At 41.3% G+C, this 22,948-nt stretch overlaps 1 protein-coding gene across 2 annotated transcripts in view; it reads right to left on the bottom strand.

Annotated features, from left to right (window-relative positions):
* The window catches only part of SGPL1 (sphingosine-1-phosphate lyase 1), a 56,367-nt gene that overhangs the window by 16,404 nt on the left and 17,015 nt on the right, over positions 1–22,948 (bottom strand). For both annotated transcript variants that reach the window (XM_038534247.1, XM_038534246.1), the window contains exons 3-7: positions 14,148–14,313; positions 8,826–8,893; positions 5,531–5,678; positions 3,099–3,175; positions 1,547–1,675 (exon numbers count right to left, since the gene is read on the bottom strand). In XM_038534247.1, the coding sequence (XP_038390175.1) occupies positions 1,547–1,675; positions 3,099–3,175; positions 5,531–5,678; positions 8,826–8,893; positions 14,148–14,313 (588 nt within the window). The remainder of the gene's footprint in view (positions 1–1,546; positions 1,676–3,098; positions 3,176–5,530; positions 5,679–8,825; positions 8,894–14,147; positions 14,314–22,948) is intronic.

Raw genomic sequence — 22,948 nt, 5'->3', positions numbered from 1 at the left:
CAATAATGATCACCTCACAGCCCATCTTTCCTCTACCCACAAATGCTCTGGACGCCACTGCTACTGAGAATACCAGCTTTTTTTCTTTTTTTAAAAGATTTTATTTATTTATTCATGAGAGACAGAGAGACAGAGAGAGAGAGGCAGAGACACAGGCGGAGGGAGAAGCAGGCTCCATGCAGGGAGCCCGACGCGGGACTCGATCCCGGGTCTCCAGGATCACACCCTGGGCCAAAGGCAGGCGCTAAACCGCTGAGCCACCCAGGGATCCCCACACCAGCTGTCTTAATAGCTAATTAAACATCAACCAGATAGGTGTTAGCCCTTTCCACTCTAGCCCTCAAGTCTCTCAACCTCTTTTGTGTTGCTTGTCTCTCTGGTTGATTTTTTATAAGTCTTGTTCTTTAAATTTGACTTAGGATCCATGTAAGTATTTTACATAGTTCTAAAGGAAACAGGGCTCTTTGGACAAATGGCTGAATTGGAATCTGAAAATGCATAAGGTAAACCTGGAATATTTCATAAAATAAAAATATCTTGGCAAAAAAAAAAAAAAAGAAAGAAAGAAAGAAAGAAAGAAAGCAAGCAAGCTAGCTTTCAAAGTCTACTTGAATCATACAAAAGGACCCAGGCACCAAAATTAAGAGGCTCCCACTGGTTAAAATGTGCTAATTTGAGCAACAGAGTAGCAGCTACAATTGATTGAAGCACATGGAATATTCTGGAATTTTCCACCTCACTGTTGACTGACATTTGAATTACTTCCAGTTTTCAACATCATGGGCAATGCTGCTATGAATATCCATCTATCCTAATACACACACACACACCAGTTTTTCTAGGGTATACCCTGAGTAGTGAAATTTCAGGGTCATGAGATACATATAACTTCAACTTCACTAGATGAAACCAAACTGTTCTGGGATTGCTTAACTGATGGTCTCTTAAAAGCTCAGAGTCTATGGCATAGGAGAATACCTACATACTCTAAGTCTACTGGATGCATCAAAGAGGGAGGGGGAGAAAGAAAGGAGCAGACACAGTAGATGTACAAAATATTTACAGTTACTGAATCCAGGGTGTTCTGTATTCTAGCAACTTCATGTTGAAAGTTTTTCAAAATACAAAACTGACAAGAAAAAAGATCTTAAAAAATATATGGTAAAATACTGATGCTCTAAAATGACAAAAGGCGGCACTTGTGTGGCTCAGTTGGTTAAGCGACTGCCTTCAGCTCAGGTCATGATCTCAGAATCCTGGGATGGAGCCCCGCATCAGACTCCCTGCTCAGTGGGGAGTCTACTTCTCCCTCTCCCTCTGCTCCTCCCTCTCCCTCCCGGCTCATGCTCCTTCTCTCAAATAAATAAAGAAAATCTTAAAAAATAAAATAACTTAAAAATGACAACAGTTAACATTTTTATATTCTCTTAATCTAAACCTTCCTAGCAATAATCACATATTACTTGTATAACAAATTGTTTTCAACAAACTCTTCTATTTTAAGATAAAGACATGAGGTTATTGGAGGCCACCTGCATATACTTACACACCCACAGGAGTCCGGCCCCCCATTAAACAGGGAACAAGCTATCCTCACGATCTCTGCCTCAATCTTGCGCAGTCCTGGGAAGATATCTGGGTGCAATGGATTGCTCCAGGCAAAATCTCCATAAGCCTGCAATGAAATGCAAGCAGATACGAAGTAGGATGAATACATAGTAGGGACAAGTAATCATACATGAGACAAAAGTTTCTAGGTATCAGGCACAACACTAGAAACCGGAAAAATGGTAAGATATGGTTCCCACTGTAAAGAAGATCAAATTACAGTGGAGAAGGACACACAATTAAGTTATTTTACAGTGTGGTAAGAGAGGAAGTATAAATGTGGTTACAAGCACATACAAAAACACCAAACGGACCCAGTTTGCAATCTTAGCTTTGACTATTACTTCTCACTGTGTAATTTCAGGTCAAATAACCTCTCTGAGGTTCAGTGTCCTCGTGTGCTCAAAGGATAATCAGGGTACTTACCTGATAGGGTTCTAGCCCTAAGTAAATAACAGAAGGCATGCAAAGCCCTTAGGGGAGCATCTGGCACAAAGCAGCTATTGTTCTAAGTGCGATATCAGAAGTACACAACTGAACAAACACCCAAGTGCTCTGAGATGTCTCCACAGCTAAACGTTGATAGAGCAATAAGAATTTGTTATTTAGAAGATCTGGAATGAAGGAGGGGGAGAAACATGGCAAGAGAGAGGTACACTCAGTGAAGAGAAAAGGTGGAAGTGTTTACATGGGAAAGTAACAGAGGTGGTTGAAAAACACAGGTGGGAGCTGGCTCATGATGGAGCTTGCATCTTGTGCTAGGTAAGCAGTGTGGGTTTTATCCTGTAGACAGTGGGAAGCCACTGAAAGATTTTTAAGCAGCAAAGTATGATCAGAGCATTATATGAAGATATAGCTGAGCCAAACCTGTAACATTAATAAGGTATGAGCAGTTTTATAGTTACACAGAGACCTTGGAGACTGTAAGTCTAGTGCCAATTTTATATGACAAAGTGGGGTTTAAGAAATAAATTTGATTAGCAAAGGAAGAAGCTATAGGTAACTCTAAAGTCAACAACAACAAAAAATAATAATAATAAAAACACAAGAATTATTTCAATTGTAAGTGAGCCAACTGCTCATTCTCAGATCATTTGACCTGAGACTTGGGTAGTACAGGAAATGATGACCAAGGATCTGTTCCTCATCTCTTCTCATCAAACAAAGTATGTCTTGGCATTAATAACCTCAAATGAAAAAAAAAAAAAAAAAAGCCTCAAATGATGGGGGACTGACTACCTTCCCTAGTAATCTGCCTTATACCCAGAGCACCTATAAAGTCTGAAACATAAGTAATATTGTACTTTTTTTACGGACCACAGATGTCTCTACCTATTTATCTACATGTAGGTAAAGAAAAACTTTCTAAACTTCTTTTTCACAGTAAACTTTCCTTAAGTAATTTTTTTAATTACAAAAGTGAGGAGAAAAAAATGAGGCAGCATAAATGTCAGAGACCACATACACTCCCTTGGAGTGCTGGCATTCACCTTCACGAGGAGTTCGGTGAGCTCCTCCGCCCCGCTGTACACTGCTCCAGACGCTTTGCCCTCCTGCCAGAAGATGTCTGTAAAGAAAGTTAAGACCACTGAGTCAGGAGGAAGGAACTTCTCAAAGTACGAGGAAACACTTCTGGGTACAAAAGAAAAAAAATCAAGTGGAAACCCAAAGGTCTTTTTATATTAAATTAAAAAAATTCCAATAAAGACCTACCATAGCAAAATAAAGATGAAAGATATTCTATTACTATCAACAACAGTGTAAAAATATATTAACAGCATCCAGGTATAATAAAATTCAATAATGATGTTGTCATCATCCCCAACTGGGGATGTCATCATCCCCAACTGCCTTCTACCAGTAGAAAATTGTTCCTTTACCTATACTCATTTTCTGGTCTCTGTAGAGCTAACTTGAATTTTTTTTTTTTTTTTTTTTGCAACAGCTTCCTTCTTCTCCCTTTCCTATCTAGTCAAAGGAAGTGTGTGAACTGTTATGAGCAGAGTTGGCAGAGAACAGCAAGGCCAAGTGTGAAATTTCAGTACACTATCATCAGAGTTGGAGCCAGGGAACTGAATCCCTGACCAAACCACAATGATGTAAGTACCATCAGCACCCTGGTTTCAGCGGACCTGCCCCCACACAGGACCCTAGAAACCCAACCACAATTTCCTATCTGAGGTGCTTCTCCAAAGACAGTCTACGTTCTATCAACACATCTGCTGATCAGGTATCTCAGGTCCTTTTGCCACAACATGGCTGTGCCCTCCTGAGAGTGGGCAGTGTGACAAAGCTATTACAGATATATTAATAGGAAACTGTAGCCACGGGCTCTACAAAGGCAAGATCTTCAGCTCCAACAAGAGAGCAGAGGACTGAGTAGTGAACATCCAGACAGGCCCCTCATCCTCCAGCAATCTGCCAAGGTCTGGCTTGCAGCCAGTAGGACTTTCTTTTTTTTTTTTTTTTTTTCCAGTAGGACTTTCTTTCCTTAGAGGACACTGAACTGTAACAGGCATTTCTTCGGACAAGAGGCCCCCAGCCTCTCAAAAAATAGAATACATGGTTTCATTTCCTGTTCTTTAACTGGTGCTATTGACAATGACTTGAAAAAGGAAATATGGTGGCGGCAACATGCCCTCACAATCATGGAAATCTTTAACATCCAAGTCTCAGAGGGCTGATCCCTGCTTTATATCCCCCAAAATCCTGGACTGCAGCTAATTTTATACCATCCAATGTCAAAATCTCAACACTCATCAATTAGAAATTTTTAAGTGTATTTGTTGAAATGCAATGTGGTATCCTGGATTGAAGCCTGATACAGAAAAAAGGACAGTAGTGGAAAAACTGGTGAAATAGGAATAGAATTTGTAGTTTAGTCAACTACTGTTTCAACAAATGCATCATCATCACTTTAGATGTTAACATCAGGAGAAGCCATAAATTCTCTACAAATTCTCTATAAATCTAAAATTATGACAAACCAAAAAGCCTATTTCCTAAAAGTATTTGTAATATGATTTTAATCTGTAACAAACCTGTGTTTTTCTAAATAGTCAGCACTTATCTGAGCACTTACTATATGTCAGGTATTATACATTTATATGTACGACCTAATTTAATCTCTGTAATCTTTTCAATTAAGTTATATCATTATCCCCCCCATCGTAGAAAGACAGAAACCGAGACATAGCGTAAGTAATTCACCCCAAGGTCACACTTTGGTGCAACCAGGATGTGAATCCAGTCTGATTCCATGGGCTATATTCTTTTTTAAAGATTTATTTTTTGGGGCAGCCCGGGTGGCTCAGTGGTTTAGCACTGCCTTCGGCCCAGGGCGTGATCCTGGAGTCCCGAGACCGAGTCCCACGTCAGGCTCCCTGCATGGAGCCTGCTTCTCCCTCTGCCTGTGTCTCTGTCCCTCTCTCTCTCAGTGTCTCTCATGAATAAATGGGTGGAATCTTAAAAAAATAAAAATAAAAATAAAAAAATAAAAATAAAAACAATAAAAGATTTATTTTTTTATTTTTAAGTAATCTCCATACCCAATGTAGGACCTGAATTTACAACCCTGAGATCAAGAGTCACATGTTCCTCCGACTGAGCCAGCCAGGGCTACACTCTTAAACATTAAGCTGGCTGGTATATTTACCTTCCCTTAAATGTTCGTGCATATGTATGTGTGTGTACATGTGTGTGTTTACGACACAAAAAAACACTATTAAAATTCTGACTTAAATATGATTTTTATATTAAGAAATTCAGTCTCTGAAAGAGGATGAATATAGAAGTTCCATGGATGAAGCATTCTTACAACAATTCTTACAATTCTTACAACATTCTCACAATTCTAACATTCAACGATGACCAAACCAGCCACGTCAAGAGAGCAGCAGCCTGTGTTTGCCTAGAATCATACCCATAGAGCTGTATTCCTTGAGCTTCTCCAGAACTGCAGATGCACTCAGACCTTGAGAGGGCAGAGCTTTCACATACTCTTTGTCCACTTTCAGGAATGACATGTTCTTGCTAATATCATCCTTGGTCTTGTTCACCTTATCTTGGATCTGCAAAGGTAAGAACATTAAAAAGTTAACAGGAGATGGAAGAACACAGACCAGGGAGCAGAAGAACTAGGTACGACTCCAAGTCAAGTGCTCAAGGCTGGGCACCATACCCGTGCTACAGAGAGCGGATGGTAGTTTTTCCTTAAAGAGATGGGGTGACGTTTTGGCCACTCAGCTATTTTTTGGCACGGGCAGCAATCTCTTAGAAGTCTGAAAAGTCAACACTCTCTCTGAAAGTCGAAGATGTGTTCAATTTCCCCTGTCCCTTTCCCCTGCCATGATGACATCGCCCCTGCTATACTGGGTCTGCAGGTACCAAGTGTCAGCACCTGAGCACAGTATTTGGACCTTGTTCCTGTCCTGGCAGCAGCCACAGATGGTGTGCTAAAGAAACACAGGTGGAGCCAGGAGTCATAGCCAGAAAACAGGCCAAGCAGCAGTAGGAGGGATACAGGTGATAAGCTCCATCACCAGACATGCACAGAGCACTCCCAGAATGTGGACGCCCTGCACAACTCTCCACCTGCGAGCATGAGACATCCCGGGGGTGCCGGTGACACCGCATGCTACCTCCTCAGGGTGTCCCCTGCCTATACTCCTTGACCTTTAAGTGCTAAGGGGAGCGATGGTCATTTCTGCTACAGTTTATCAACTTTGGGCATTTGTACTTCATCCTCATCCTCACTGTTGCAGCATCTGGGCCGTGTGCCTTCCCTCCCTAGTTGCTGAACTACCCCCGTGGGCCAGGGACACACAGCAAACAAAACACACTAGACAGTACTCTGTGGTACTGGCAAGGGTGGCAGGACTTGTCACCTGTCTCCCTGGGCAGTATGAGTGAGAACAACTCCTATTCTCATGATGCATATTTTTAGCAGCAGAGACAGAAAACGAAAGTCAGGTAATAGAGAGTGCTGGGGGTACAGAGCAGAGTTTAAGAACACAACAGACCCGAGGAGGGGCTGCGATCCCTACTCAGGCAGTGCCGGGGGCGGTGGGGTAGGTGCGGAAGAGTTGGCTACAGGTCACAATCTGTGTGCATTACAGCGAGACGGTGTCAGCGACCCGTGTGAAAAGTTTGAGGCCCAATCTGACCCCAGACGTTTCGACTTTCCCATCTCTAGCTGTGGAGGATGAGAACACAAGAGGGCCCTCCCAGATGTGGCCCTCAGTGAAACGGCAGGGCAAGCCGCGCCTGCGAAACATGCCCGCGACAGTCCAATGGGCAGGCAGCGGCAGGCAGCACAGGCCGCACTCCCAGGGCCGGGCTGAGGCATGTGATGGGCATGAAAGTATTTTTAAGGTTGTACAAGAAGGGCTATGCTGCACAAATGGTGAGCTCGCCATGGGAACAAACCATGGAAGCCGAGCTTCCATGCAAAGACTGTGATGCTGCAATAAAATAAAAAAGACACCAAATGATAATGAGCCGTATTAGAAAGCACAGCAGGTACCTTTCCCCTAATTCCTGCCTCAGAGCCTCTATCACATTTTAATTTCTTCACAGCAACTTCTGCAAAATGAAATTCTTACGTATTTGTTCACTTATCTATTTTCTGTTTTTCCTGTGAAATGTAAGCTCCACAGAGCAGGGACTCACTCGGTGAGCATACCTGACGCCAAGTGCATGCCCACTAACCATGTGCTGAGTAAGTGTGTGTAAGGAAACAGATGACACAGAGACATACGCACTCACTCAACACAAAGAATGCGTCTCTGAGCCTCAAAATCTGCTCCTAAAAAATGAAAGGTGGTTATATAGCTCCTAAGTGCCTTCTAATTCTGTTATTTTATAAATTTAAGAATGAGTTCTGGAACCCTGGCATTTATTTGTCTCAAAATCTGAAACCGAAGGAGAAATGTGTGAAGAAAAAGAGCAGAAAAATACAGTGCATGAGAAGGGGAAATATTAGTATCCTCTGAGATCCAGTCCACCATCTACACCTGCCCTCTCCCTACCCCTTAACTCTGGAATGACTCAAGGAGATTCCATTTTAGGGTTAAGATGATTGAGGGTCAAATCAAAGCCTATCTATTCCCATTCCCCTTTTATAACCCAATAACTACTTCTACTTCCCTACGGGAAATGAACCTAAAAAGAAATCCATAGTTATGGGAGAGTTAGCCCAGGAGTCTGAATGGATTTTGATCAAAGGCTAAAGATGACTGACATCTCTTCTGGTCTGGGCAGGAAAGGGGAAAAGGGAAAGGGAATTGAAAGCCAAAAGTGAAAGAACGCTTGAAGGACAACTGAGGGGCAGGCAGGGCACTGAGGGAGATGAGGACATCAGGACTCTTGCACCTTCCTTAGAGCTTGCATGGGACCTGCCCTGGTTATCTTCATCTGTGATAAAGGACCGATGGGAAGGGTACAGAGGTGACTGTCTTGTCCTCAGCATGGGTGAGGGGACAGAGGACACAGTGAAGGGAACACAGCATGCTGCAGACAGGTACAAAGAGCAAGAGAACAGTGCTCGCTGTGTTTCTAAAGACAGGATCCTAAAACTACAGCCAAAATCTGGCCACTGCCTGTTTTGTAAAGGAAATTTCAATGGAACACAGCCAGGCTCATCCCTTTACCTATCTATCGCCCTGTGCTGCTTTCCCGCTCCAGGGGGCAGACTTGAAGACTTCTGACAGACAGGGGATGGTCTGCAAAGCCTAGAATGTTTCCTATCTGGTCCTTCACAGAGAAAGTCTGCCAACCACATTAAGTGCCCAATCCCCAGACACATATCTCGAGTCAATGCAGACAAATGTTGCTCTGAAGAATCATGCCACTTCAATCAGGTTTTCTAATCTCAACTTCTTCCTTAATAGACTGTCACCTTTCTTCTTCGGTCAAATATGTTGGAGATAGGTTTGAGTTTCTTAATCTTGGCACTTTCTACATTTTGAGCCAGATCATTCTTAGCCGGGCCCTGTAGGATGTTTAGTAGCACCCCATCCTCAATCCACTAAATGCCAAAAGCACCCCCCTCCAGTTGTGACAACCAAAAGTGTCCTCAAACACTGTCAGATGTTCCTGGGAAGTGAGGGACAAAAATCACCCCTTGCCCTTAGGAATTTGCACTAGGTTTAATAAAAAGAAGAGGTCATGATCATGGGGATGGTGGTAGGGAAGGAAGATCTACGGATTCCACTTACCTTGCGACCAATAATAGGCATCTTCCTGATGAGCTTAAAACATCTCTTTTTAAACCTAGACCATAAACCTAAAAGAAATAAAGAGTTCTGTTATCCAAATAAATTCCCATGGATATGAGCTACTACCATAATGTATGAACTACTCAATGTGCCTTCTGCAATCTCACCTGCCTTCTAATGGCAAAGGTAGTTTCTTACTGTTAAAAACAAAACAAAACAAAACAAAACAAACAAAAAAACAAACTTGAAATTTAAATTGTCAAGTAAGGAATATATTTACATGGCTCAAAAATTTTTAAAAATTGGTGCGCCTGGGTGGTTCAGTCAGTTAGGCACCTGATTCCTGGTTTGGCTCTGATCAAGATTTCAGGGTTGAGATCAAGCCCCATGTCACTCCACACTCAGCACAGAGTCTGCTTCAGATTTTCTCTCCCTCCTCCTCTGCTTCTCCCCCTGCTCATGCTGTCTAAAATAAATAGAATCTTTGAAAAAAAAATTTTAATTAACAAACACACAGAGTTGTAAGTTTCTCTCTCATCTATTCCCCAGATTTTCATCCTACCCTCAGGTAAACACTACTACTACTCACTTCTAGAATACCTATCTAGAATTTCTTTATGCTTATACAAGCAATAATGAAGATAAACTTACTTGTCCCACCTTTTAAATAAAAGGTAGCATATGCTAACACTATACTAGATCTTGACTTTCTACTTAGGCATATTCTCTTAAAGCTCAGGGCTTCCTCATTCATTTTTTAAGAGTGTATTTATTTGAGAGACACAGGAAGCACAAGTGAGAGGAAGAAGCAGACTCCCCACTGAGCAAGGAGCCCAATGTGGGATTGGATCCTGACTCTGGGATCATGACCTGAGCCAAAGGCAGATATTTGACTGACTGAGCCACACAGGTGCCCCCTCATTCATCTTTATAGCTCTCAAGTAGTCCATTATATGGATATATCATAACTGATTTAACCTGCCCCTTCCTGATGGACGCTTCGGTTATTTCTAGTAATTCCTATTACCAACAGCAGTGAATCAATAACCCTGCAGCACACACCTGAGCGTGTACCTACAGCATGAATTCCCAGAAACAGAATGCTGGGTCAAATGACATGTATTTCAGAGCTGGTGACCTTCCCAAGGTTTCAGATGCCCAACACCTCTCTTCCTTCCCACAAAACAAATGACCAAGCCATGCTTTCCTTCAGGATCTATGCTCTAGTCTCTCATTCAACACACACCTGACAACATTTCAACATCTTTTGGACTTCAAAAGGCTTTCAGTATCATGGACACCAATCAGACTCCTTTCTGTCAGGCAGTGCACAGGACAAATATGGAATCCTATCTATTGCACTAATTATAAATACATGGCATCTAAATAGACCATCATAACATTTAATGAATTCACATTCTATACAGAAGGCACCACCAACCATCCAGAGGCAACTAAAGATCAAGCATCAGTAACTTGCTGAAGGCCACACAACACATCAGTGTCAGAGCAGGGATTTCACTGAAATCTTAATTTTCCTAGTCCTAGACCCCCGGGACTCTACGCTGCCTCAAATGCACAACAAGAATTATGTTATCTCAAATGAGTCTATAAGAAATCTAGACTTAACTTCTGCGCAGGCAGGAAATGATTATGATCTTCTACTACATTTCTAGAAGATGTGGGCATTCTAACTTCCCTGGCCAGTGGAGCACTCTTTAACAAGCACAGACTGTCTGTGCCTCATCAGCACTGATTACACGATGTCTTGCATCTTTATTGGTTGTTCTTGCTTGGGCTCCAACCCTGCCTTTCCACCTCACCCATAGTGCCTACCTAGAGTCAACACTTCATAATGTCTGGGACAGGACCAGGTGACTGAGACCCGGACTGAGTAAGAAGACAAAGGGATTAAAATCACTTGTTTGTAGAACTTTTTGGTTTAAATTTTGGAGTATTTCCTTTCAGTCCTATGTTCCACACACTGAAACACACAGCTACAATCTTGTAGTATGTACAATGCTGTCTTCTCGTCACAGCATTTTCTATGTTAAAATTTCTTCCTAAACAGAGTTTTAAATATTACCATAATAGTCCAACAAATGAGTATAACATAGTGCTAAATATTCAAGCTCCTTATTATTTGACCATTTCTAACAATGTTAAAGCTGTAAAGATTCAGAACAACTTCATAAGAGATGAAGTAATTAACTAATGAGGCAGAAAGAGGTTGAAAACTCAGTAAATGGAGTCACTTATTCAGAAGTACAATAATGTGGCTAGGTGGAGGAGGATAGAATGGACAGTGTACAAGCTGCGAGATTAAACAAGACAGGGAAAAAGAAGAAAATCCAACATCAGAGATAGAGAAATTAGAAATGAAAAGATCATGTGGTCATGAACTAAAAAGATGATCTCAAAAGTCAAAAGTCCCTAGAGGTACAGAAAGAAAAGAAATTACAATGTTACTGATAGTGTTTTGAGGTAATAAAATAGGAAATGCAGCGTGAGGACAATATATGGCTCTCTACAGTTTACAAATTCCTTTCGCACAAACGATACCTCTCGATACTTGTATTACCCTATGACTAAGTAAGGCGGGTGACACTTCTACCCATCTTACTATTAGGACACAGGCCAAGAGAGCTTAAGGGTGTTGCTCAAAGTGCCACAGCTAGAAACTGGGAGAGTGTATCACCTCCTCCCACCACATAATGCTGATTTCTGTTCATGAACTATGAACAGTCCCACAGGTGAAATCAACGTTGAGGAGTAATGACATGTGCTGATAATCGCAGATTGGAATTAAGGAAGAGATAACGTGGCGGACAGCTGCTGACCCCTGCCCATGCTCCCACCCTCATCTTCCTGCCCCTTCCAGTTTTTATCTGCCCCAGTGTCCATCCTGTGTTCTAGAATTATCCTCTCCTCGTAGAAGTGTATTCAGAGTTTGAAGATCAGCAAAATTTACCACTAGCCCAGACTTTGAGACTCCTGGGGCAATTTGCTAAAAATAACTCAATTGTTGAGTGATAAGTATAATACTTCTCTCTGAGAAAGGTAGTGAAAAAACAGCAATGCTATCAAAGTTATCTCCAATCTCTACATGGAAGACATTTTGATCTGTGTCTAAAATTCAAGTTAGAAGTTACAAAATAAAAAGTGTGTTGTAAAAAAAAAAAAAGTGTGTTGTGTGTATGTGTGTTAAGCTGTAGGAAATTGCTGATATTCAAAAAATTTTCACCTTCAAAAACACTTTGTATGGTTTGAGACTGGTTTCAGATATAGAAAAGGATACATATATGTAAATAGTGGTTGGCTGTAGGCAGCAAGAGTTTCATTTAGTTCTTATGGGTTACCTGTATTGCCTAATTTTTTGTAATGAACATATACTATATTTGTAATAAGAAAAAATGTTATTAAAAAGGTCTTAAATAGCTCGGAGTTGGGCTTACAACAATTTACATGGCGCATACTTATAACACACACTGCTACTAGTAATTTTCTCACGGAATACTCAGAGGCCAGCATATTCTATTTGGAACACTAAAAGCAGGTAAGTACATACCAGGGCCTAAGGTGGCTGTGCTTCTACTACCAGGTGGGCAAAGTGCACACAGGCACCCTGGCCTGTAGAATTAAAGACAGAACTTGATACTTAAAGCTATTATTAATCATAGCAAGGAAATAAAAATCTCAAGATCTGTAACCATGTGGGTTTTTACAAATGCACCACCCTAAAAGAAAAAGTACATAGAAGAAGCACTGGTGTGAGGGGCTAATGGAGAGTTATCATTCAATGGATACAGAGTTGCAGTGTGCAATGCTGACAAAGTTCTAGAGATGGATGGTAGGGATGGCTGTGTAGCAATGTGAATGTACTGAAAAAAGGGATAAAACAGTCAATTTTATGTACATGTATTTTTATCACAATAAAAAATAAAGAGAAAGAAAAGTCTATTTATCACTATTCCTTAGAGTCCTCTGGAGTAAGAGGACTCACCTGGAAGGACAACATGGTGGGCTTCCCAGGAAAGGACAAGCCTGAGCAGAAAGCTATGGGTCGTGTCCCTTTCCAAACCATGAAGCAGATGCAGCAGAAGGGTTAGTCACCAGAGTTTATGAGGAAAATCTTATGAGGACTAGGAGAACTGAGGATTTTTACAGCTGCAGTAGACTCAAATTTACACAGGGCAATCAGGTCTCATTTCCAGTTTCATTAAGTGCAATGTTTACTGTGCCATAACTGCACGGTTCCTGGACCAGCTCAGGGCCTATCTGCAGGGTAAATAGATAAAACTGAATCTGGCTCCTAAGTTAACATTCCTGGGGGGAGAAGAAAAACAGAAACAATACAGGTAAAGAGCCCCTTCCAACAGATATTACCAGGGAAGCAACCAGTCATGGACATTTTAAACAAATGAGACAGGACAAGCAATTCTCTTCAATGTTACTGGTTTTTTATCCCAAGGAAGTTAACTCCAGTTCCCTCCACTAAGGGTGGCGAAGGAGTGCAGAGCAGTGTTATAAAACACCCACTGTCCTCCTTTACTTAGGAAGCACAACTTGCAGGGGAACACAACTCACAAGGAGGTTTGGCAGGGGAGGAAGGGTGGACAGGACCTTAGGAAGGATGGAGGATTTATAAACTCACCACCAAGAGACTTCTCACCTTCCTCTGCACTCCATGAGAGGTGGCCTCCCCTGCCACCCACATCAATTTGGCTCTCCGAGTCACTACCCAGGATGTGCAAAATGCTGTCCCCCAACATCAGAAGTACAATTCCAAGAGGACAGGAACCCTAGATGACTTGTGTAGATATCCCCAGAGCCCAGCACAGTGCTTGGCACACAGCAGATATCCACACAGTCACTGCATGAGTGCTGTTCCAATTTCACATAATCTGTATCAAAAGGATGGCCTAAAATGAAAGTAATAAATTCCTGCTTGGGGAACTCCAGGAGATACAATTATGTTCCAAGCAAGAAATGAAAAATGAGAAAGGTTTTAAGCTATACTCTGAAATACCAGTGGACCCTTACAATGATGAATTTCTCAGGAGTTTTTATGCAAGCTGGAAATCCAGAAAAATCAAGAAGAAATAATAGTTACATTAAAGTTGTTATTATAACTTTATGTAGAGAGTCCTACTATAATTTTACAGTCAGAAGACAACTATTCCACTTCCCATTTAAATAGATTCTAAAAATCAGAACCAAACCAGAAGGCAAGAAGTTATTAGTCTAATCCATCAGCCATACGTTCTAAAGCTGGTGAGACTCCACTATACCTGTCCAGAGGAAAGGGGGCAGTATACTTACTCTCTGGCTGGAAGACAAAATCGTACACCCAGACTATCAGCAGGGTGCAGAGGACACTCCAGGCAATCAGCTGCCAGGGCTCATACTTGGTGCAATGTCCATTTACATAATTCTTGGCCTTTGTAGAATACACTTCCAAAATCTCAAAGTAGGGCTCAAAAGCCTTCTAGAAATACAAGAGGGAGGAAAAAAAGAAAGAAAAACATTATATTCAGAGAGAAAGAAATCTGTTCTTCATTTGTTCCTCAGCTCTAATTTTTCAAGGGCAAGGCCATTCATGATCTGGCCCCACCTCAGCAGCAATAATCTTATCATCCTCTACAGTCCTCAAAGCTTCTGTTCCAGTCACCCTGGTGTGCACTGCCCCTTGCGAGTCAGGTGGACTTTGACAAGGTTTTTGATCTTCTGACAAGTCTATAAAATAAAAGGTTCAGTTGGTTCATCATTTCAGCCCTGAAGCTTCACCATGAGTATACAGTACTCATCACCCCGCTCTCCTTCTCTACTTTATTTGAATCCTTCCCATCCTCTAACTCAGGGGTCAGCAGATTGTTTCTGTAGAAGGCCAGAGAGGAAACAGTCCAGGTATTACAGGCCAGCTAGTCTCTGTTACAACTACTCAACTCTGCTGCTAGGGCACAAACGCTGCCACAGACAACGGGAAACCAATGACTACAGCCAAAGTGAATCACAGATGCTAAAATTTGAACTGCATATAATTTCATACATCACAAAATATTCTTTTTATAAAAATAATTTTAAAAACGTAAAATATCATTCTTAGCCGATGGGCTGTACCAAAACAGGCAGCAGGCCAGATTTGGACCATGCACCAGTCTGCCAATCTCCGTTCTCGTGCCCAACTTGACTAAAAAACTCTGAGAGCCACAGATTATATCTTATCTCTCTGTATCACACAATATCTGGCACAAGGAAGAAAAAAGTCCTCTCATCGGAAAATCTACCCGACTACCCCACTCATGAGAATTCATCTCTCCCATTAAACTCGCCTGAAGTATCTCCTTGTGCCACCACACAGAGCCTATCACCAGTCAGCCTACTCATCTGTTTTTATCTTCCGCGCTACGTGGTTGAGTCCTTGAACACTGATCAGACCTTAGTCATCATTTCAAGCCCCCACAGTGTCCAGTACAAAACAAGTTCATCTGATGGTAGTCTGTTCTTCACTCACTTCTTCAATGTTTACTAAGCGTCACCAGTGGTTAAGGCATTAGCCTGGGGGAGCCTTACAATAAACATCACAAGTTTTTGCCTTCACTGAGCTTACAATCTTATAGGAAAGGGGCAGGAGTGTGTGTGTATGTGTGTGTGCCTATGTGTACACTTGGGTGGCTCAGTTAAGTGTCTGCCTTTGGCTCAGGTCATTACCTTAGGGTCCTGGGATCAAGTCCCACATCAGGTTCCCTGCTCTGTGGGGAGCCTACTTTATCCCTCTCCCTCTGTCCTCCACCCCCACCCCCAGCCCCTGCTCATGCTCTCTTTCTCTCTCAAAGTCTTTAAAAAAAAGGATTTAAGTAAAATGCTGACAGACCACTAAGGGAGGCCTGTTTAATTCTAACCTGACAGAAGAAAGGGAAGATACAGTTAAAAGGGTAAAGGAACTATTGAAGAAAATTCTCTTGGCAGAAGTTAAATGAAAAAAAAAAGTCATACCAGGAAGAGAGAAAAGTAGCTGCAAATGCATAAGAAAGTCTAGAAATGGCAAAAATGTTCTGTGTAGTAAGAGCAGCGATGACAACGGGGACCTCTCCGTGTCATCAGTGCTAGATCCCCAGCACACAGAGAGCACTCCATGAACATTTGAACCGTGGCCAGCAGTACAAGCGTGACCAAGCACAGGTGTGAACACAAGTCAAAGAACGGAGGCTGGCAGAAATACACTAGGTCCAGATTAAAAATGGTCTTAAAAAAAACATGGAGAGTGGGAATATAAATTGATAGGCACTTTTTGTAAAGCAATTTGTCAGTGTCTATTACATTTTTTAAATGTACATTCATTTGGACCCACATATTCCACTTTTTGGTATCTACATGCTTCAATGTGTACAGGATCAAGGACATTCACTTCAGTATTCTTTGTAACAGTGAAATATAAATATCATAAATGCCCACTCATGGAGAAATTATTAGTCTATAATACACCCACTTTATGTATTCATACTACGTAGCATTTAAAAATATAAATAAATAAATAAATCTAAATGAACTACATAGACAAATTTCTAGAACATAATGTTGAGTGTAAAAAAAAAAAGAAAAGAAAAAAGAAAGAAAGAAAGAAAAAGAAAAGGCAAAAACAACAGCAGCAAACAAAAGGCATGAGTTGTTAATCAGGAGAGTACTTTTTTTTTTTTTTTTTTTTTAAGATAACTACATGGGAGATAAAGGGAAGGAAGACAGAGGTCAGAAACATAAATTTCAGTTAAGAGGACTGCTGAAACAGTCCAGAGGAGAAACAAACTAGGCTTGGCAGGATGACATGGGGACTGAAAAGCAGTACAGATTAAAAACCCTTTTTGGAAGCAGCACAAACGGGGTTTGCTAACTTCAGATACAGGAAGCATAGAGTAGGAAGAGGATAGGTAATTCCAAATGTTCAAGTTCAAATTTGAGAGAGTGGGTGAGTGGTGTCACCACTAACCACGGTAGACTAGAAGAGAAAGGGAAGCTGAAGAAGGTAAAGGAGATTTTGAGATATAGATGATACTGGTTTGAGTTATGCTGCTGTTAGATATCTACCTGCGGTGTTCCAGCAGGAGCGTGAAAGCTTAGGAGGACAGGTACTGAACAAATGTCTACTGAAAACACTTTTCTAACTTTAGCAATTAGGCTGCAGTATAAGGTCATTAACATCAGGCAAGTACTGGGTTCCCTAGAGGGCTATCCATGGAAACACAGCTTATTGCCACCCCTCAAGGTTCTTGGCCATTCCCCAGAGCCCACTGTTGCTACCAACAACCTCAATCCTGCATGGGAGTGACAGTGCTGGTCAGAACCCAGGGAAGACCAGAGGAGTCTACCCATCATCAGACATGTTACATCATGATTGCCATCATTATAAAAAAATCTTGTAGTGTTAAGACTATGATCAAACCAAATGGTTAAATTGTGTATATAGGGTGCCTGGCTGGCTCAGTCAGCAGAGCATGTGACTCTTGATCTCAGGGTAGTGAGTTCGAGCCCCACGCTGGGAATGAAGCCTGCTTTAAAAAATAATAAATAAATAAATAGCGCATATGAATGGGATGACAGAAGAAATAATCATGCAGATTAGCTTTGCCTCTGGTGATACTAGTTCCTAATTCACCCAGAAAATAAAGGTTACCTAGTTCAAAAGATGTCTGTAAATATTATCAACCTTTCGTACACGGGATAAAAAGTAATATAATTAGCATCCAGGAGAGAGCAAAGAATCAGCTAAATGCAAACTATGTCAATTTTTACACAGCCTATTATGACATGAAGGCATTTCTTGCTAACATTTATAAAATTACATTCAGCAAGAACATATTTTCTTGGTAATTGCTCTAAGATGATAATGGGAGTCCTTAAATTCCAAGCCCTTAAATGTATCTCCTTAGGAAGAGATCTATGCCTATATTCTCCTTCTCCAAAGACAGAATGACGTTGTCCTTGGATAGGTCCTAGCAAACTGTTTGAATAGACAACTAACTGGTCACAGAAATTACATGTCCTGGCCTCAGCCCAAGGCCCTTCTGGTTACTACAAACAACCTAGGCTCTGTCCCCAATGAATAAGCACCTCACGGCACTAACACTCACTGCTTTATAGGGCTCTGTGGGCTAATCCACATTGTCTCCTTGGAAAAAAGAAGGAGGCAGCTCCTTGGGGCCTTGCACAGGGCACGAGCCCCAGGCTGGAGCCTGACGCAACACTGCAACCCCAGAGAAGCATACGATCCCAATGCTGAAGGGAACCCTAGAGATCAAGTCCATATTCTCACTTCACAAACAAAGGCCCACGGTGAGACAGTGCTCCTAAGCCCAGCCAAGACCCAGGGTTCCATGTTTTTTCCATTCTTCATTCTAAGTGTCCACAGTTAGAGGAACACTTAACACATCACCATTCGGTGTCATCCTGAGTTTCCTTCTCACAATTTATGTTCTTGGCAGAATCTGTCCTGGATACATGTACAGATCAGAACAAACTTTAACAAACTATATGACTACCGATATAAACACATCTAGACAGAAACAGCACAAGAACGTAATATAATTATAATTGCTATTTCCCACCATGTTTTCTTACTTACAGAAATACATTTTTTGGTCTATATATACCTGCATATGTATTAATAGTTACAATACTTAGGCTTTTATTTATTTCAATTTAATCTACATAATGTCTCAGGAAATAGAAGAACCATGAACAGTCGTCTATGAAGGCCACTAGCTTGTTGTGCCCCTCCAGACAAATATTTCCCCCACCTGTACATCCACTCTTCTAGACTGCATCTGTGCATCTAGAAGAAGGGACACAGAATAACTGTCACAGAACAAATAAACTGTGTCTGTGTAAAATGTGTATCTGCGGGTGTGTGTGGGTGTCTATCTCCAACCCTTAACAGTTTTGGTAAAATTTCCACAAGTAAAGCAGCAGTCCTTCTTCTAGGGTTTATTACCAGACTGAAAATGTATTCCTCTGGAGGAAAACCAAAACAAAACATTTTGCCCACTAAATGTATATAAAATGATGACAAAGGATATCCAGTTTCATTACTTCTTTTTAAAGTACAGTATTAAAATGGAAAAGATAAACCTCAGTAGGATGAAGATTCAAAATATTAAGTGCTTTAAGGAGCTTATGTCAAATAAAGATGAGTAAACTAACTGGCCTTTCTCTTCTTACTTATTCCATTCCCCATCTAATGATTAGGGTTTAGCTGACGCCTACAAGACATCAAAATAGTACTCAATAATCCTAATCATTATCATACAAAAGGCAGCTGCTGGGATTTATGGGAATTTAATGGCCCTCCTAGTTCCAATCACATTGAACTCTTTCAACTCCTGAATCACTTCAAGGGACCAAGACACTTTCAAAAAAGTAACGCAATAGGGGTGCCTGGGTGGCTCAGTCCGTTAAGCATCTGTCTTTGGCTCAGGTCATGAACCCAGGGTCCTGGGATTGAGCCTCACATTGGGGGTCCCTGCTCGGTGGGGAGTCTGCTTCTCCCTCTCCCTCTGCCATTCCCCTGTGTTCTCTCTGTCAAATAAATAAAAAGAAAATCTTTAAGAAAAAAAATAAAGTAACACAATAACAGAGGTCTACAAATTTTGTAAATTTGGGCATCTTACTTTTTATTTTTTCATGTATTTAAAAAAATTTTTTTAGAGAGGTTAGAGGAGTTGGGAAGGCACAGAGGGAGAGGGAGAGAGAAAATCCCAAGCAGGCTCCATACCCAGTGTAGAGCCTGACAGGGGCTTCATCTCACAACCCTGAGATCATGACTTGAACCAAAATCAAGAGTCAGACACTTAACCAACTGAGCCACTCAGGCATTCCTGCATGTTAACTTTTTAGACCATGAGGTTAACTAGACCTCTAGTACACACAGTAACAGAAAGATATGAAACCAAAACAAAGGTTTCCAAAATAAAAACTAACACCTGATCACTTGTAATGCATTTACATTTTTTTCTATTTCCTCTTTTTTTTTTTTAAGATTTTTATTCATTTATTCATGAGAGACACACACAGAGAGAGGCAGAGACACAGGCAGAGGGAAAAGCAGGCTCCATGCAGGAAGCCCGACGCGGGACTCGATCCCGAGACTTGAGGATCACGCCCCGGGCCAAAGGCAGTCGCCAAACCACTGAGCCACCCAGGGATCCCCTATTTCCTCTTTTTTAAAATGTTTGAAACACTAAACTGATTCTGCATCCCTCTAAATGGATCACCACCTTCAGGTTTAAAGTGGTGCCTTAAAAAAATAAATAAAAAAATAAAATAAAATAAAATAAAATAAAATAAAATAAAATAAAATAAAATAAAATAAAATAAAGTGGTGCCTTACTGTGATCCTACTCCTGGCTTCTTTAAATTTAGAATGCAGTTGTGTAATGCAATGAACGGTATTAATATGGAGGTATTTTGTACTTCACACAACCTGTGCTTTTTACACTTATGATTTATTCTCTTAACATTTTTGTGAGGCCAAGATTATTTCCTGACCAACCTACTATACACATGGTGCTATTTTATAGGAATCAGAGATCACCAATTTATTTCACTTAAAACTTTCTCTTCCCTTCAAAACTCAAAGATTAAGTGACCACCTGATCACAGAGAGAACAGACGAAGAAAAAAAGGCCAAAGGTGCCATGACAAACACGCACAGGAAAGGGCGAAGCACTGAAAAGCATTAACTCATCTGTAGAGAATACACAGTGATATTTATATAACTTAAAATCTTCACTAGCTTTCATGTTATTTTCTGTGTGCTTCATAACCTCACAAGGTTCTCAGGTGAGGAATGAACAGTTCCATGGGGCACCTGGATGGCTCAGGAGGTTAAGCATTTGCCTTCAGCTCAGGTCATGATCTCAGGGTCCTGGGATGGTGCCCTGCATCAGGCTCCCTGCTCAGCGGGGACTCTGCTTCTCCCTCTGCCCCTCCCCCTGCTTGTGCTCTCTCACACTCTAATAAATAAGTAAAACCTTTAAAAAAAAATAGAATGGTTTCACTTCGTATATCGTAAAGAGTGGAATCAAGAAAGATTAGTTTTGCTCTATAGCAAAGTCAGGACAACATAGGACTTCACACTCAGAGTTGAATTCTAAGATGTCTGAGAACATCTCTCTGGGTTCCACATTATATACATCTAAACATTAACCAGAGGAATATGAACTCAAAGAAGAGTACACTCAAAGAAACCAAAATGCTGTGAGGCCAAGCAGAGGAACCAGCAAGTTACTCCAATGTACGTCCTCTTTCCTGATCCTCCCACATCAAAGAAAATCAGGCTAAAGATCAAAGAAAAACATTCCCACTGTCAGAATGATTGACTATACTAATAATTTCTGAACAGAGACATGGATTCCTTGCCAAAGAAAATGTAGCAATTTTGCTCAGTTGATTATTACCCAGCACAAAGTCTACTAAGGTTTTCCGGGCAAAACTAAAGTGCCCATGGACTAGCTTCCCTAGTTCTCTTCGGCTCCAGTAACAATAACTTGGGCCTCTCAAAATGCTTGCTCATCCGAGAGGACTGCTGGCCACAACACAGACCTGGGTTCAAGTGTAAGCCTGTCACTCACAGGAGGAAAGATTCAGAACACTGATTCCTAACAATATCACTACAGATCCACTGTGAAACTGGGATTCTGGGAAAGTTACTTTTCTACAAAAGGTTCACCTCCCTATCACAGCACAATGACTTCTTTGCATTTCTACTATGCCAAATATCCAGTATGCCTCACTGCAGGTTATTTCTCAAGAGTCAACCAGGGCCAAACTGCATTAGCCAACTGCAGCTCTGTGAGTTAATGCGTTCCAGAGGCAAAGCACTCAACCCAGGTTGGGGAAGAATAACCAAATAATTGTTCCATACCTGATCTCTCTTCTGGTACCAAGTGCTGAGAAGAATGCAAACAACAGCAAAGGCTAATTTTTCAATCTCCTACACCACCTTCAACATGGCAGGAACACAACATTTATTTATTCAACTACAATGAAATAATTATAATACTGCATACACTTAGGACTGCTTTGTAGGATCCTCGGGAAGAGTCCACCTTGCCTCTCCCACATCTCTCCTGGTGGCAGTGGCTCAAACTCGCAGAGGACAAGGGCTGGTATTTGGAACCAGACTGCACACACAGGCACCGTTTAGATGAACTCACAAGATACATCATGTCATCGGTCGCCAGAGCCAACAGGGAGGTTAAAGACCAGTACATGACCACTCTCCATCCCTCACAGATGAACACACTGAGGTCCAAAGATCACGCAGCTTCCCCATCCACTTCTTTTTTAGAGGAATCACCCAATAATTGACTTAACATATTGCTGAGATTCAATCACCAAACTCAGAGGCTATCCGTCTTTTAGATGAGTGGTAAAGGCATTCCCAAACATTCTGAAAAGTGTTAGTGAGGGCCCAGCCACGTCAGTCCACAAGACCAACTCACTGCTCCTGGCTAGTATTTATTCCTAAGCCAAATACTATGAAAATCAAAATCTCCCACCCTCCAATGCTGCAGAGAAAAGGGGATTTGTTTTCCTCTTCCTTTCACTTGACATCTAATACAACTACACATGTTACCACGCAACAGTTTTTCCAGGAGAGCCAGAAATCCGAGCTTAAAAGCAGGAATGGGCTAGTGAGGAAAAGAAAACCCGCCCAAGTTCACCCACTGCCTTAATGTCTTAAGATCAGATGGTATCTAAAGCCTAGGACTCAGGTTAAGGAGTGGAGTTAAAAATACAGAAGACCCCAAAGAGTTAATATAGTCCTTCTTACTTCACTTCTGCCCTAAAAACACAAAAAAACAAAGCAAATTAAATCTGGTTCTCTTTCATATCACATTCCAGAGAACTTCAAAGTGCAAAGTAAACAGGTAAGAAAACACTATTGTTTTTAGAGCCTTAAAAGGCATTAAAGTTTATCAGCAAAACCAGATCACAAGCCCAAAGGAAAAACTCCCTTGGGTCATTAAAGAAGTTAAGAACTGAGCAACAAAACCAAACAGCCATCTGACTGCATTACAGAAATGTTCAAAGGGCCTGAATCATCATTTCTTAGATGGTAAAGAGCA

Source organism: Canis lupus, chromosome 4, assembly GCF_011100685.1.
Source record: "Canis lupus familiaris isolate Mischka breed German Shepherd chromosome 4, alternate assembly UU_Cfam_GSD_1.0, whole genome shotgun sequence".
Taxonomy (NCBI): domain Eukaryota; kingdom Metazoa; phylum Chordata; class Mammalia; order Carnivora; family Canidae; genus Canis; species Canis lupus.
Note: the sequence above shows the minus strand (reverse complement) of the source record. Positions and strands in the feature narration are given on the sequence as shown.